General features: G+C 49.1%; 1 protein-coding gene across 1 annotated transcript in view; it reads right to left on the bottom strand.

The window, feature by feature from the left end:
* Positions 1-1,221: 1,221 nt before the first annotated feature.
* The window catches only part of Armc9 (armadillo repeat containing 9), a 129,518-nt gene continuing 118,642 nt past the window's right edge, over positions 1,222-12,097 (bottom strand). Inside the window, exons 24-25 of the mRNA XM_028789580.1 lie at positions 3,127-3,299; positions 1,222-2,012 (exon numbers count right to left, since the gene is read on the bottom strand). Of these exons, the coding sequence (XP_028645413.1) occupies positions 1,990-2,012; positions 3,127-3,299 (196 nt within the window). The 3' untranslated portion in view covers positions 1,222-1,989. The remainder of the gene's footprint in view (positions 2,013-3,126; positions 3,300-12,097) is intronic.

The raw sequence follows: 12,097 nt of genomic DNA, 5'->3' as shown, positions 1-12,097 counted from the left end.
GTGCTGGGAGGAGCCCTTGTAGGAGTGCGGTAAAAAGCCTGAGTGATGCTTAATTTCCCAGAGAACAGCTCACACCTTGCTTGGTGATGTCAGTGTGCTGAGCCTGTGAAAGAGTCCCCTTGTCCCTCTACACTACTAACTTTTCTTCTTCCCGAAATGGCCAGACAGACGATGAACAGTCTGTCTGACTTCCACTCAGCTGTGGGATTGAGGAAGAGACAGTTGTTGCCTTCATTCCAGGGGCCTGAAAAGATGGCTCTCCCCAGTCTAGGTGCCTGCCACTCCCACACCAGGCAGGGAAAGGCTGTGCCAGGCGCTGGCACTTGTGGAATCTTGGGGGCGTTGGCCGGTGGGTGGAGTGCCTTCTTCATGACCCTCCTTTGCAGTTCATCCCCAGATCTCATCACAGAACCATTCCAGAGCCCTTTGCCTGCCACCCTGCTGCATTATACTTCAGGCACACTTCCTCTGGGCAGCCACAGGTGGAGCTAGGTGGTCAGAGAGTGCTTCAGGCCCTTAGCTCACAGCCTTCTTTCTTCCTAAGAGCCGAGGGAGGCACATATTTCTGCAGTGATGGAGATGTGACTGCCAGGGGTTGGGAGATGGACAGGTTAAGTTCCTCATCCTTCTGAGGTCTTAAAACTGTATAAAGAAGGTCTGGAGAGACGGCTCAGTGGTTAAGAGCATTTGCTGCTCTTGCAGACCTGGGTTCTGTTCTCAGCATCTATGTGGAAGCTCACAGCTGCCTATAACTTCAGTGCAAGAGCTGCTGAGACCTTCTTCTGGCCTCCATGGGCATCAGGCACACACAAGCACATACATAGATGCAAGCAAAGCATGCATACACATAAAATGAAATCAATAAAAAAACAACAAAATCCCAGACAACTGTCTGAGGAAATGGAGTCTACTCTATACATTAGATCACACCATATTCTTTTAAAAGACAGGTCTCATGTAGCCCAGGCTGGCTTCAGACTTACTACATAGCACAGGATGACCTTCTTCATGTGGAATGACAGGTGAGCAGCACAGCATATGGTTTCTGTGGTACTAAAGAGGGAGGCCAGGGCTTTGTGCACTCTGGGCAAGTGCTGTTCCCCATGAGCGACATCCATGGGCCCGCAGCCTATTCTTGTCTTTAAATTTATTATTTTTAGAACTTTGTACATGAGCACTGGGACCACATTCTCCCTTGTCCCCGTCCCCCATCCCCTGAAAATTTATAACCTTTAGCAAGGTTTATGGCAGTGGTTCTCAACCTTCCTAATGCTGTGACCCTTTAATTGAGTTCCCTGTGTTGTAGAGACCTCAACCCAAAATAAAATTATTTTCATTGTTACCTCATAACTGTAATCTTACTGAATTGTAACTTAAATATTGATGTGCAGGATATCTGATGTACGATCCTGTTGTTTGAGACCCACAGGTTGAGAACCACTTGTTTAGAGGCAGCTAAAGCTCATGCCTTGAGACTGGGGGCTTCCTGTCCTCCTTCCTTGCTTGTGGTTGGTTCACATGAGAGGTGAGGGGCTGCCAAGTACTCTGGCCAGGCACTTGGGAAAAGACTCCTCTGGCGCATCCTTCTCAGTCTGGATGATACTGTCTTACTGGAGTGGCTTTGTGTCTAGCCTGGAATCTATGAAGGCCAGGGAAGCTGAGTCCAGAATTTGCCATCCTTATCAAAGTCTACCCCTTTTTCTCCTCTGGGTGCAAAAGGTGACAAGGAACCCTCCGCTCACCAGGAGGGCAGTCAAGACCCCCCCACCCTCTTCCCTTGGCTCAGTCTGAGGAGATGATGCCCACACAGTGGGGCTTCGACTCCTGGGCAGCCTGGAGGGCCGGCACGCCTGGGATCCTCGGTCACCCAGGATCTTGGAGACAAGTGTCTCTTCACATCCATCACCTGCAGCTGCTGGCTGGTGGAGAACCGGAAGCCGATGGGTCCTCAGACAACGTGATGGTCACAGCTTGGGAAGGAAGCCATCTTCATTTCCTGAAGGACTGGCTGCCTGTAGGAGAGAAGCCAGAGGCACATGCCAGTGCCAAGTGGTTCCTGCACAGAACCCCTCTATCCCGTACAGTTCCTTCTTTCAATCTGCCCTTGTACAAACAGAATAATGAGAACTTTCCCTCCCAGGTCCTGGCTCTGTGGCCCGCCCAGGTCTTTCCTCACAGGAAGCAGGCCGCCTGGTCGGTTTGTTCATCGTGCCTCCTGGCAACAGCTCACTGTTTGCTGAGTCCACAGGACATATCAAATCCACCACTCAGGGACTCTGTACGCCAGGCTTGGGCTACGGGATGCTACTGGATGTGGAGTATGGCCAGCCATCAGCTATGGGGTGGTGTTATTATTGAGATTATTATTAACTGAGGCTCCCCAACCCTGTGCATCTTGGAAATGGGGATGGGGTCAGAGAGGCCTGACTGCTTTCCTCCTGGCTAGGCTTTCTCATGGCCCCTTGGCACTGCCTCCGAGTTTGGGAGGAAGTAGTCTGACCTGAACCTCCGCTTTACCGTTTCCAGAGGGAATAGAGAGAGCCCATGGTGGCTTAGCCATGGCCCATCACCTCGACAGAATGCTAGGGCCTGGCCAGGGATGGGTGGAGACAAGAGGTGTCTGTACCCAAGCTGGTGACTTGGTACTGCTTGACATCTCTGCTCTGGACTTTTGTTCTCTTTGTTGTTAGTAAAGCCCTTGGGAAAGATCCACCAGCTGGGGTAGATCAGTCAAAGGGCTGAGGCTGAAAGATGTCGAGGAAGATGGAAAGGCTGGGTTTGAGCAGAGGCCTCCCACCAGAAGGTGGATCTCAGTTCTAGACCAGTCTTACACAGTTGAGACAGGTCAGCTGGCCTTTGCAAGCCCCTCAGAGTGTGGGAATCTTATTTCTAAGAGACAAGACCTTCGGGGTGTCACTCTGCCAGCATAGACACTAGCTGCTGACCTAAGAGCAGGGAGTAAACAGGAAAGGACAGGTCCCTGGGACAAAGGAAGCACTGGGAAGGGCCCTGGTTCTATAGAGGAGGGAAATGTCCCTTCCTCATGTGCCCGAGCACTAACAGCAGCACAGAGCCTCTGTACACAAACTTCCTCTGAACATTCCAGCAAGGTGAAGGCTGACTTACTGTGCAGGTCCCTCGTGGAGGACGCTGTGGAAGCCGGGCGGCTGGCCTGTTGGGGGCCACTTGAAGAGAACTGAGGGGCCAGAGACAATGCTTTTGCCTTGAGTGCGTTCTGCTCCATGGTCTCTGGAGTACTGGGTACCCAGGGCTTGCAGGTGAAGGCTGGTGTGAATTCCCTGGGAGAAAAAAACCATACAATCTAGAATCACAGCTTTTTTTTGGTCCGTCCTTCCTTCCTTCCTTCCTTCCTTCCTTCCTTCCTTCCTTCCTTCCTTTCCTCCTCCTCCTCTTCCTCCTTCTCTTCCTCCTCCTCTTTCTTTCTCTCTCTCCCTCTCTCTCTCTCTCTCTCTCTCTCTCTCTCTCTCTCTTTCTTTCTTTCTTTCTTTCTTTCTTTCTTTCTTTCTTTCTGTTTTTCCTAGACAGGGTTCTCTGTGTAACATCCCTGGCTGTCCTGGAACTCACTCTGTAGACCAGGCTGGTTTTGAATTCAGAGGTCCTCCTGTGTCTGCCTCCAGAGTGCTGGGGATTAAAGACATATGTCACCACTCCAGGCTTTTTTTTTCCCTTTTTTACATTTTAAACACTTTTAGTATTATTTACATGGATGTGTGTGTGTCTGCTTACATGCACACATGTGCCTGAGGCAGGGGCATCCCCTGGAGCTGGAGTTACAGTCAGTTGTAAACTGCCTGATGTGGGTGCTGGGAATTGAACTTGGGTTCCGTGCAAGGACAATATATGTTCTTAACCACTGAGCCATCTCTGTAGCTCCCAGAGTCAGGATAGACTTGTGAGAAGAGGGCAGCTCTTGCCTCTGGGACCCCTGACAATGTGGCGGCCATATCACAGGGGAAGAGAGAAATAATGAAGAAGGAAAATCTAAGGGGTTAACAGGGCAGGGAAGGGAGCCTGGGAGAATATTAACAATTTGAGTTTTTGAGATAGGGTCTTACTGTACAGCCCTGACTGCCCTGGAACTTGCTATGTAGACCAGGATGACCTGATACTCAGAGGTCCTCCTGGCTCTGCTTCTCCAATGCTAGGATTAAAGGTATACACTACCATGCCCCACCAAAAATGTTTTTGGTGTATTTATTTATTTTGGAGGAGAGAGCACACGACATAGAACACCACTGACCATCTCTTCTGCCATCCTGGGGTAAAATGCAGGTCACCAGGCCTGGCAGGCCTTTATCCATGCAGCCATCTCACCAGCCCACTGGTGGTGACAGTTTGGACTGTACCATCAGGGAGCTGTCAGAAGCAGAACCACGGTCCCCAAAGGGTCTGGATCACAGGCTCCTGAATCCAGGACTACATTGTTGTAGGCGTGCTATCAGAGTTGTCCTGTCAGGGTGTGATCCCTGGCAGCCCTCACAAGCCTGGCTAGGTCAATTGTCCTTAGTAGGGCTATTAAAGGTAGGAGCAATAGTGAAAAGCAAAGGAGATTTACTCAGTGTGGCCACAGTCGGGAACAAATAAAAAGGATCAGTGGACACCCAAAACCTTGAGCCTGTCTACAGGGTCCTGATGCGGTTTAGTTTTAAACAGAGGGCAAGGGGTTTACATGGCGAAGCAGTTCTGGTCAAGGAGTGGTCCTGTCCATCACCAACTCAATCAGCTCCTGCACGCATGCGCACATGCACACGCACGCGCACACACATTAAGTAGATAAATGTGAAAACATGAGGTCTCCTGTCAGTGGCTGACAGCACAAGCATGGCTGGCTGTCGTAATGGCTGCTTATTCTGAAGGGTTGGGAATGCCTGCAGGGTGCCCTGGCAGGCAAGAGTGGTGAAGACAAAGCGGCCACAGTAAGGACTGGTCCATCTAGATTCAGGAGCATGACCTTATTGAGCTAAGGAAGATAGGAAGCCCCTAGAAACAGGCATAGGTGAGGAGACCGTCTTCCAGGGCAAAGTATACTATGCTCTAATACACCTACACTTTGAAGGGTATGGCGTCAGATGTCTAGAAGGCAGACACAGCCAGGTTGTCCTGCTTCTCCCAGTGCAGAGATTTGCTTCCACAGCACAAGGAAACTCATTTTAGGAGGGGTGGCCGGGAAAGTCTTGCTGACACAGTGATGTTGAATTCTCAAACAGTCCTGCGACACAGGTGTTCCTTTTTAGCAGATGTAGACTGAGGGTCCAAAGTCCAGGAGCCTTCCTGAGCTCATCCGCAGGCAGTGACGCCAGGAGTGGAGAAGAGTCGCTTCCCAGCTGTCTTCCACAGCTCAGTGTTGTCAGACCAGCACTCTGGGGTCTGGGTCCCACTGTCTCCCAGGGATGGGCTGGGGCTGGGTGGAGCGCTCCCCACCCATCCTGCCTTGCAGTCACAAGTAGTGACACACACACACACTGAACTCTGTTTTCTCATCTTGAGAGCCCCGTTCTTACTATTTACAAAAAAAAAAAAAATGTCCATTTTCCTGTGTCTTAAAGTAGTGAAGCCCTGGGACCATCGCTCAGCGTTGCCATTAACCGAGCTCACTTCAGCTTACACACTGCACACACACCGACGGCGGCCAGTCTTCCCTCCCCTAAGTGCATGCCTTAGAGTGTGAGGTACACATGGTTTGTGTATCCAGATGGGTTTGAGCTTGGTAATTGGGGCTCCTAAGCCAGTATAGAGATGGTAAGAGGCTGTGGGACATGCCACCCCCAACTGCTACAGCAGTGAAGGATATGCTCCCTGTTGAGGGGTGAAGCTCAGGACCATAGAAAGCATAAGCTATTCTTCCTAGAGAGGCCCAGGGCCTGCTCTGTCCTTCTTGAGCTGGTGGCTGAGCATGAATAAGCTGCTCCATCTGTAAAATGGTTAAACATGGAGGCTGGAGAGGTGGCCCAGTGGTTAAGAGCACCTCTTGCAGAGGACTTGGGTTCAATTCTCATCACCCACGTTGGGAAGTTCATAACTACCTGTCACTCCAGCTCCACAGGGATCTGAACTCTCATGCGCACACCGACATAGTCACACACATATATATGTAATTAAAAATAATAAAGACACCAGCAATGGCGGCATGTACCTTTAGTTCAGCACTCAGGAGACAGACACAAGCAGGTCTTTGTGAGTTTGAGGTCAGCCTGGTCTACATATCGAGTTCCAGGTCAACCAAGGCTACAATAGTGAGACCCTGTCTTAAAAAACAGTCTGAAGAACATTGAGACTGTATTGGAGTCCCAGGTGTAGGCACCCCATGAATGAGGGTTACGATTTTGGGAGTTTTGTAGGAGGAAACTGTGGCCTTAATTTTTTTTAAGTGTAGTCTTACACATACATACACATACACATACATATATATGCATCTATATGTATATGTGGGTCTGATTTTGGTATTTTGTTGCTGGTACAACACTTGATATTTTTAAAAAAAGATTTATTTATTTATTTTATGTATGTGAGTACACTGTAGCTGTCTTCAGAACAGGGCATGAGATCCCCATCACAGATGGTTGTGAGCCACCATGTGGCTGCTGGGAATTGAACTCAGGACCTCTAGAAGAGCAATCAGTGCTTTTAACCACTGAACCATCTCTCCAGGCCCCACAACACTTAATTTTTTTTTTTTTTTTGGTTTTTCAAGACAGGGTTTCTCTGTGTACCCCTGGCTGTCCTGGAACTTACTCTGTAGACCAGGCTGGCCTCAAACTCAGAAATCTGCCTGCCTCTGCCTCCCAAGTGCTGGGATTAAAGGTGTGCCCAGGCAGCCAGTCTGGAGCCAGTCCTCAGAGGCTGCCGAGGCTGGCCAGGATTGGTGCTGTGAGGCCACTGCTGGCAAGCAGAGCCAGGCGTCAGCAGAGGTGACCAGCAGAAGACATGAGAAAAGAGAGAAGGACCTACCAGGGTGCAGAGAGCTGTGCCCTCCCAGCCAACAGGGAGGGACACTGGCCTCCCGCAGGGGGATTCAGAGATGGTTGTCTCTCTGTGTCAAATGGGCTTGAGGATAGGATTTGGGTTTCCCCATTGTAGTGGGATTAAAGCAGATGCCCCTACTGAATCAAGTTGGAACTTACGTGCTTGGACTTAGCTAACTAATTGGTTGGGAGCCTGAATAACAAGGGATAACCTGCCAGTAAAAGTCCAGATGTGAGCAGGAAGCCTTTGGACTGAACTCGCTCCCTCCCTGGATCTCCCACAGGCCCCACCACAGTCTTAGCCCATGAAGCCTCCACACTCACAAAAGCCCACATCTTAGATCTCTCTCTAGATACACGTCATGTCTTTTGGAAGAGCCTTGACTCACATTGTATAAGCCATTGGAACTCTTTGCTTAACAGCTCATGACCCTTCCTGGGTCCGGGACAGAGAATCCTCAGGTAGGATCTCCCTCTGGCTGGCTCTTCCTACTAGCTGAGGAGGACTGAAGTCCTGCCTGAGCATCAGGGAGGCAGCCCTTAATAGCACCCAAGGCCCCCGCACCCCCTTCTGCAAAGGCTTCCCAAGTCTTGGTTGGTGCTGCAGGAAGAGGGTGTGTTGGCAAGGAATTGTCATCAACTTCTGCAGGGGTGATGGAAATGGCACTGCCCAAGGCAGAGCAGCCTCTGGGATCCACCCCACAAGATGGTGAGGTAGCTACCTGGAGCCAGAGCTGGAGCCAGGAAACGGTCTTGGGTGGATGGAGAACAGCCAGACTAGGGTACATTAGAGTGGGCAGGCCAAAAGGAAGTTCAGGAGGGCACTCACCCATGACTTTCAGAAAGTCATTTGCTTCAGGAACACATGGCAGTTTGACGCATGTGTTCATTGGGAGGTGCCCTGAGATAGGCAGGGATCTATTAAGGTGCTGCTTTATGTCAGCTTATCAATGGGGACATTGTGCTTGCAGAGCAATACAAGCCACCAGAGAGATTGCATCTTCACTTGCGTTTGGAATGCTGCTGAGTCACCCCAGCAGCTGGGCACCCCAGCAGAGGATCCCATGTCCCCTCCTCACGCAGGAAGGCACAGAGGAGGTGCTTGGGGGCTGCTCTCTGCTCACTAGGTTTGGAACCGGCTCTTAGTTGCTGCTGCAGACACTTCGGCCTGAGAATAATGAGACCCAGACAGTGGTGGAGATAGGTGGGGAACAGGAGAGTAGAAATTACACCAGGTAAAGGCAGGTGTCTAATGGCCACCAACAATCCACATGTGTGCACCCGGATACTGGGCTCCCCTGTCCTGACATCTAAGGCTTCTGATTCCAAAGTGTCGCTCTTAGCTGGATGTACTAAATACTGTATCTTGAGCTGCCACGTTATATGGAGGGGCACATGAGGAAAGGGGAAAACCATACACATAAACTCTTTTCTCATACTGTAAAAAACTGCAACAGCCAGGTATAGTGGTGTACGTCTTTAATCCTAGCACTCGGGAGGCAGAGGCAGGTGGATCTCTGTGAATTAAAGCCCAGCCTGGTCTACAGAGTGAGTTCCAGGACAGAATGTGTCTCTTTTTATCTGAAATGCTTGGGGATAGAAGTATTTTGGATTTAACTTTAAAACATTTTGGAATATATGCATAGGTATAATGAAGTGTCTTGGGAACAGGATCCAAGTCTTTTTTCTGAGGTAGGGTCTCACTCTGTAGACCAGGCTGACCTGGAACTCACAGATCTACCTGCTACTGCTTCCTGAGTGCATTATGGCTGACCATGTAGCATCCAAGTCTCTCTCTCTTCTTTATGTGTATGTGTGAGGGCCTCTGTGTGTGTGTGTGTCTGTGTGTGTGTGTGTGTGTGTGTATGTATGTATGTGCACCACATGTGTGCCCAGCCTCAGAGGCCAGAAGAGGCTGTTAGAGTCCCTGGAGTTGGGGTTATAGATGGTAGTGAACTGTTTGAGGTGGGTGCTTTGAACTAAAGCCAGGTCCTCTGCTAGAGCAGCTGAAAGTCCTCAGGAAGAAGCTGTACCTTTTACTGAACGTTCTGCAGAGCTCATTGACAGCTCAGAATGTCAATGGCTGTGGAGAGGTTAGAGTAATGTTGGTCTAACCCACTTTCTCTTAGGCGTCCTGTCCACTGTAACTGCCTCCTATACATTTCCATCAATGGATTCGAAAAGTGCCTTGGTTTAGGACTTTCTGTGTTCTGTTACTATAAAAAGCACCGTCAGACTGTTACCTCATTGGCACATTGAATTTGGGGTGGCCTCGGTCTGAGTTTCTGGGCCCTGGCCACTCATGTTTGGCTCTGTAATAAACTCTAGTCCCCTTGAGAGGAGTACTGTAGTTTAGTGTCATAAGCAGCAAGTGCTCTTAGTAACTGCATCATCTCCCCCGTCCCAGGACTACATCTGATCGAAAATTTTCATTGATGCCACCAGATGTGATGGCTTACACCTATAATCCCAGCACTAGATGGGCAGAAACAGGCAGTGCTCTATAAGTTCAAGGTCAGCCTGGTCTTCATAGCGAGTTTTAGGCTAACCAAAGCTACATAGTGAAACTCTGTCTCAAAATACAAACAAACAAACAAACAAACAAAGAAACAACAAAAGAATCATTTATGCTTCATGTGTGCGTTATATAAATAAATATAACCTGTTTTTAAAGATGGAATTTTGCCAGGCCTAATGACAAATGCCTATAATTGCAGCACTCGGGAGTCTGGGGCAGGAGGGCAGCTGGGAGCTCGAGGCTTGCCTGGGATAAACTGTGAAACTCTGTCTCAAAGCAAAGGAACTATACAAACAATAATGACAAAACCAAAAAAAAAAAAAAAAATACCAAGTGTAGCTATGTAGTTCAAGCTAGTCTGGAATTTTCTGTGTACACGTGTGTGTGCATGTGTGTATGTGTGCATGTGTGTGTGTGTGTTTGTGCGTGCACACACAGTGTATGTGTTCACGAATTCATGCAGGTACATGCCTGTTGAGAGACCAGACGATGAAAGCACGTGTCCTGTTCTATCTTTCCCACTTAATCCCCCAGACGCCGGGTCTCTCACTGAACCTGGAGCTCAGTTTTTGTTGTTGGTTTTGTTTTTGGCTACAATGGCGGGCTAGCAAGCCCCAGCAATCCTGTCTTCTCCTCCCTCCTCCCCAGCAACGGGTTAGCAGGTGCACAAAGCCATGCCTGCCTTTTACAGGGGAGCTGGGGACCCAAACTCAGGTTCCTATTGCTGTGTAGTAAATGCTTCTACCCACTGAACTCTCTCTCCTGTCCCATGCCTGCCTCTCGTGATCTTCCTATCTCTGCCTCGGAAATGCTGGGAGGACCGGCTGCGCTATTTGCAAAGCATAAATGGTCACATCCTGTTTCAAATGGCACTTAACATTTTTCTTAAAAATAAGATGTGGATGGTGTGCGCATCTCTAATCCCAGCCCTTGGGAGATTGAAGCATCAGTATTCTCGATACCAAAGCTAGCCTGGGCTACATAGTGAGATCCAAGGCAGTGAGGGCTAGGCAGTAAGACCCTGTCTCAAAAAACTAGACAGAGGGCTGGGAGACAGCTTACCAGGGAAAAGTGCCTGTTATTTAAGTGTGACTGGAGTTTGAGTCCCCAGGATCCACATAAACGTAAATGCCAGGTAGTCACGGTGACCCACCTGTAACCAATCTCTGTACACAGGCGACAGAGATAGAAATCCCCGCAGTGAACCAGCTAGCTAGACCATCTGAATTGGAGAGCTCTGGGTTCAACTGAGACCCTGCATCAGCAAGTAAACTGGAAACCAAACATGGAAGCCAGCTCATATCGACTTCATGCCCCACTGGGGCAAACGCGCATACAAGTACAACCCCCCACAGGGGCAAACGTGCATACAAGTACAACCCCCCCCAAATCAAGTTCTACATGACCATAAAGCCAGTTTTCTTTCTTTCTTTCTTTCTTTCTTTCTTTCTTTCTTTCTTTCTTTCTTTCTTTCTTTCTTTCTTTCTTTCTTTCTTCCTTCCTTCCTTCCTTCCTTCCTTCCTTCCTTCCTTTCTTTCTTTTTTGTTTGTTTTTCAAGACAGGGTTTCTCTGTATAGCCCTGGCTGTCCTGGAACTCACTTTGTAGACCAGGCTGGCCTCGAACTCAGAAATCTGCCTGCCTCTGCCTCCCAAGTGCTGGGATTAAAGGCGTGCGCCACCACCGCCCGGTGCCAGTTTTCAAAAGTTCTAAATTTTGAAGCATTTTGGATTTCAGACTTTCAGAGTAGGGATGTTTAAGCTATATTTGTAAAACAATCATTTCCTGTCTATATAAGAAAGGTTCTGGGCCCAAGATTAGACCTGAGCTCTGCATCTGCAGAATTCCCCCCTCCCACTCAGCTGTGGTTACTTTCTGGGACTCACAGGGCCACCTACAGACCGTGTGCCAATATATCAACCTGTGGTGGCAGGCCTGAAGATGATGGGAGAGCAAGAGGCAATCAAAGGGATCTTTCTGGGTGCAGCCAGCCAGGAAGCAGCCATATTCAATTCAAGGAACAAGCAAGCCCCCTTTGTTGGGACTGGGTGTTAACTGGGGTGACACCTTAGCCCAGTGCATTCTTCTTGTTTACTCTGACTTTGAAAACATTTTATTTATTTATTGTGTGTGCATGTGTGTGCATGTGTGTGGGTGTGAACACACTGTGGCCCATGTGTGGAGATGGATGACAATGTGCAGAGTCGTCCACTCCTACCATGTGGGTCTTGGGGATCAAACTCAGGTTTTGTAGCCAGTGCCTATACTCAGGGACCCATCTATTTCTGAAGTTTGGAACAGGTCCTTGCTATGTAGCCCAGGCTGGCCTTGAACTTGCAGCCTGGTACAATAAACGTATTTTTAAAGTTATCAGTTTCTCCAGTGACTTAAGGCTTGGAATATGAAGGAGCTTGTAAAAAGAAGAAGGGCCTGGTGAGATGGTTCAGCAGGCAAAGGTGCTTTTTGCTCAAGATTGGTGGACCTGAGTTCAATCTCCAGAAACTACATAGAGGTAGAAGGCGAGAACCAACTCCGCAAAGTTGTCCTTTGACTTTTATACATGCACCACGGTGCATGTCCCCACCCCACGTTATGCAC

This window comes from Grammomys surdaster, unplaced genomic scaffold (genome assembly GCF_004785775.1).
Source record: "Grammomys surdaster isolate TR1022 unplaced genomic scaffold, NIH_TR_1.0 125846, whole genome shotgun sequence".
Lineage (NCBI taxonomy): Eukaryota > Metazoa > Chordata > Mammalia > Rodentia > Muridae > Grammomys > Grammomys surdaster.
Note: the sequence above shows the minus strand (reverse complement) of the source record. Positions and strands in the feature narration are given on the sequence as shown.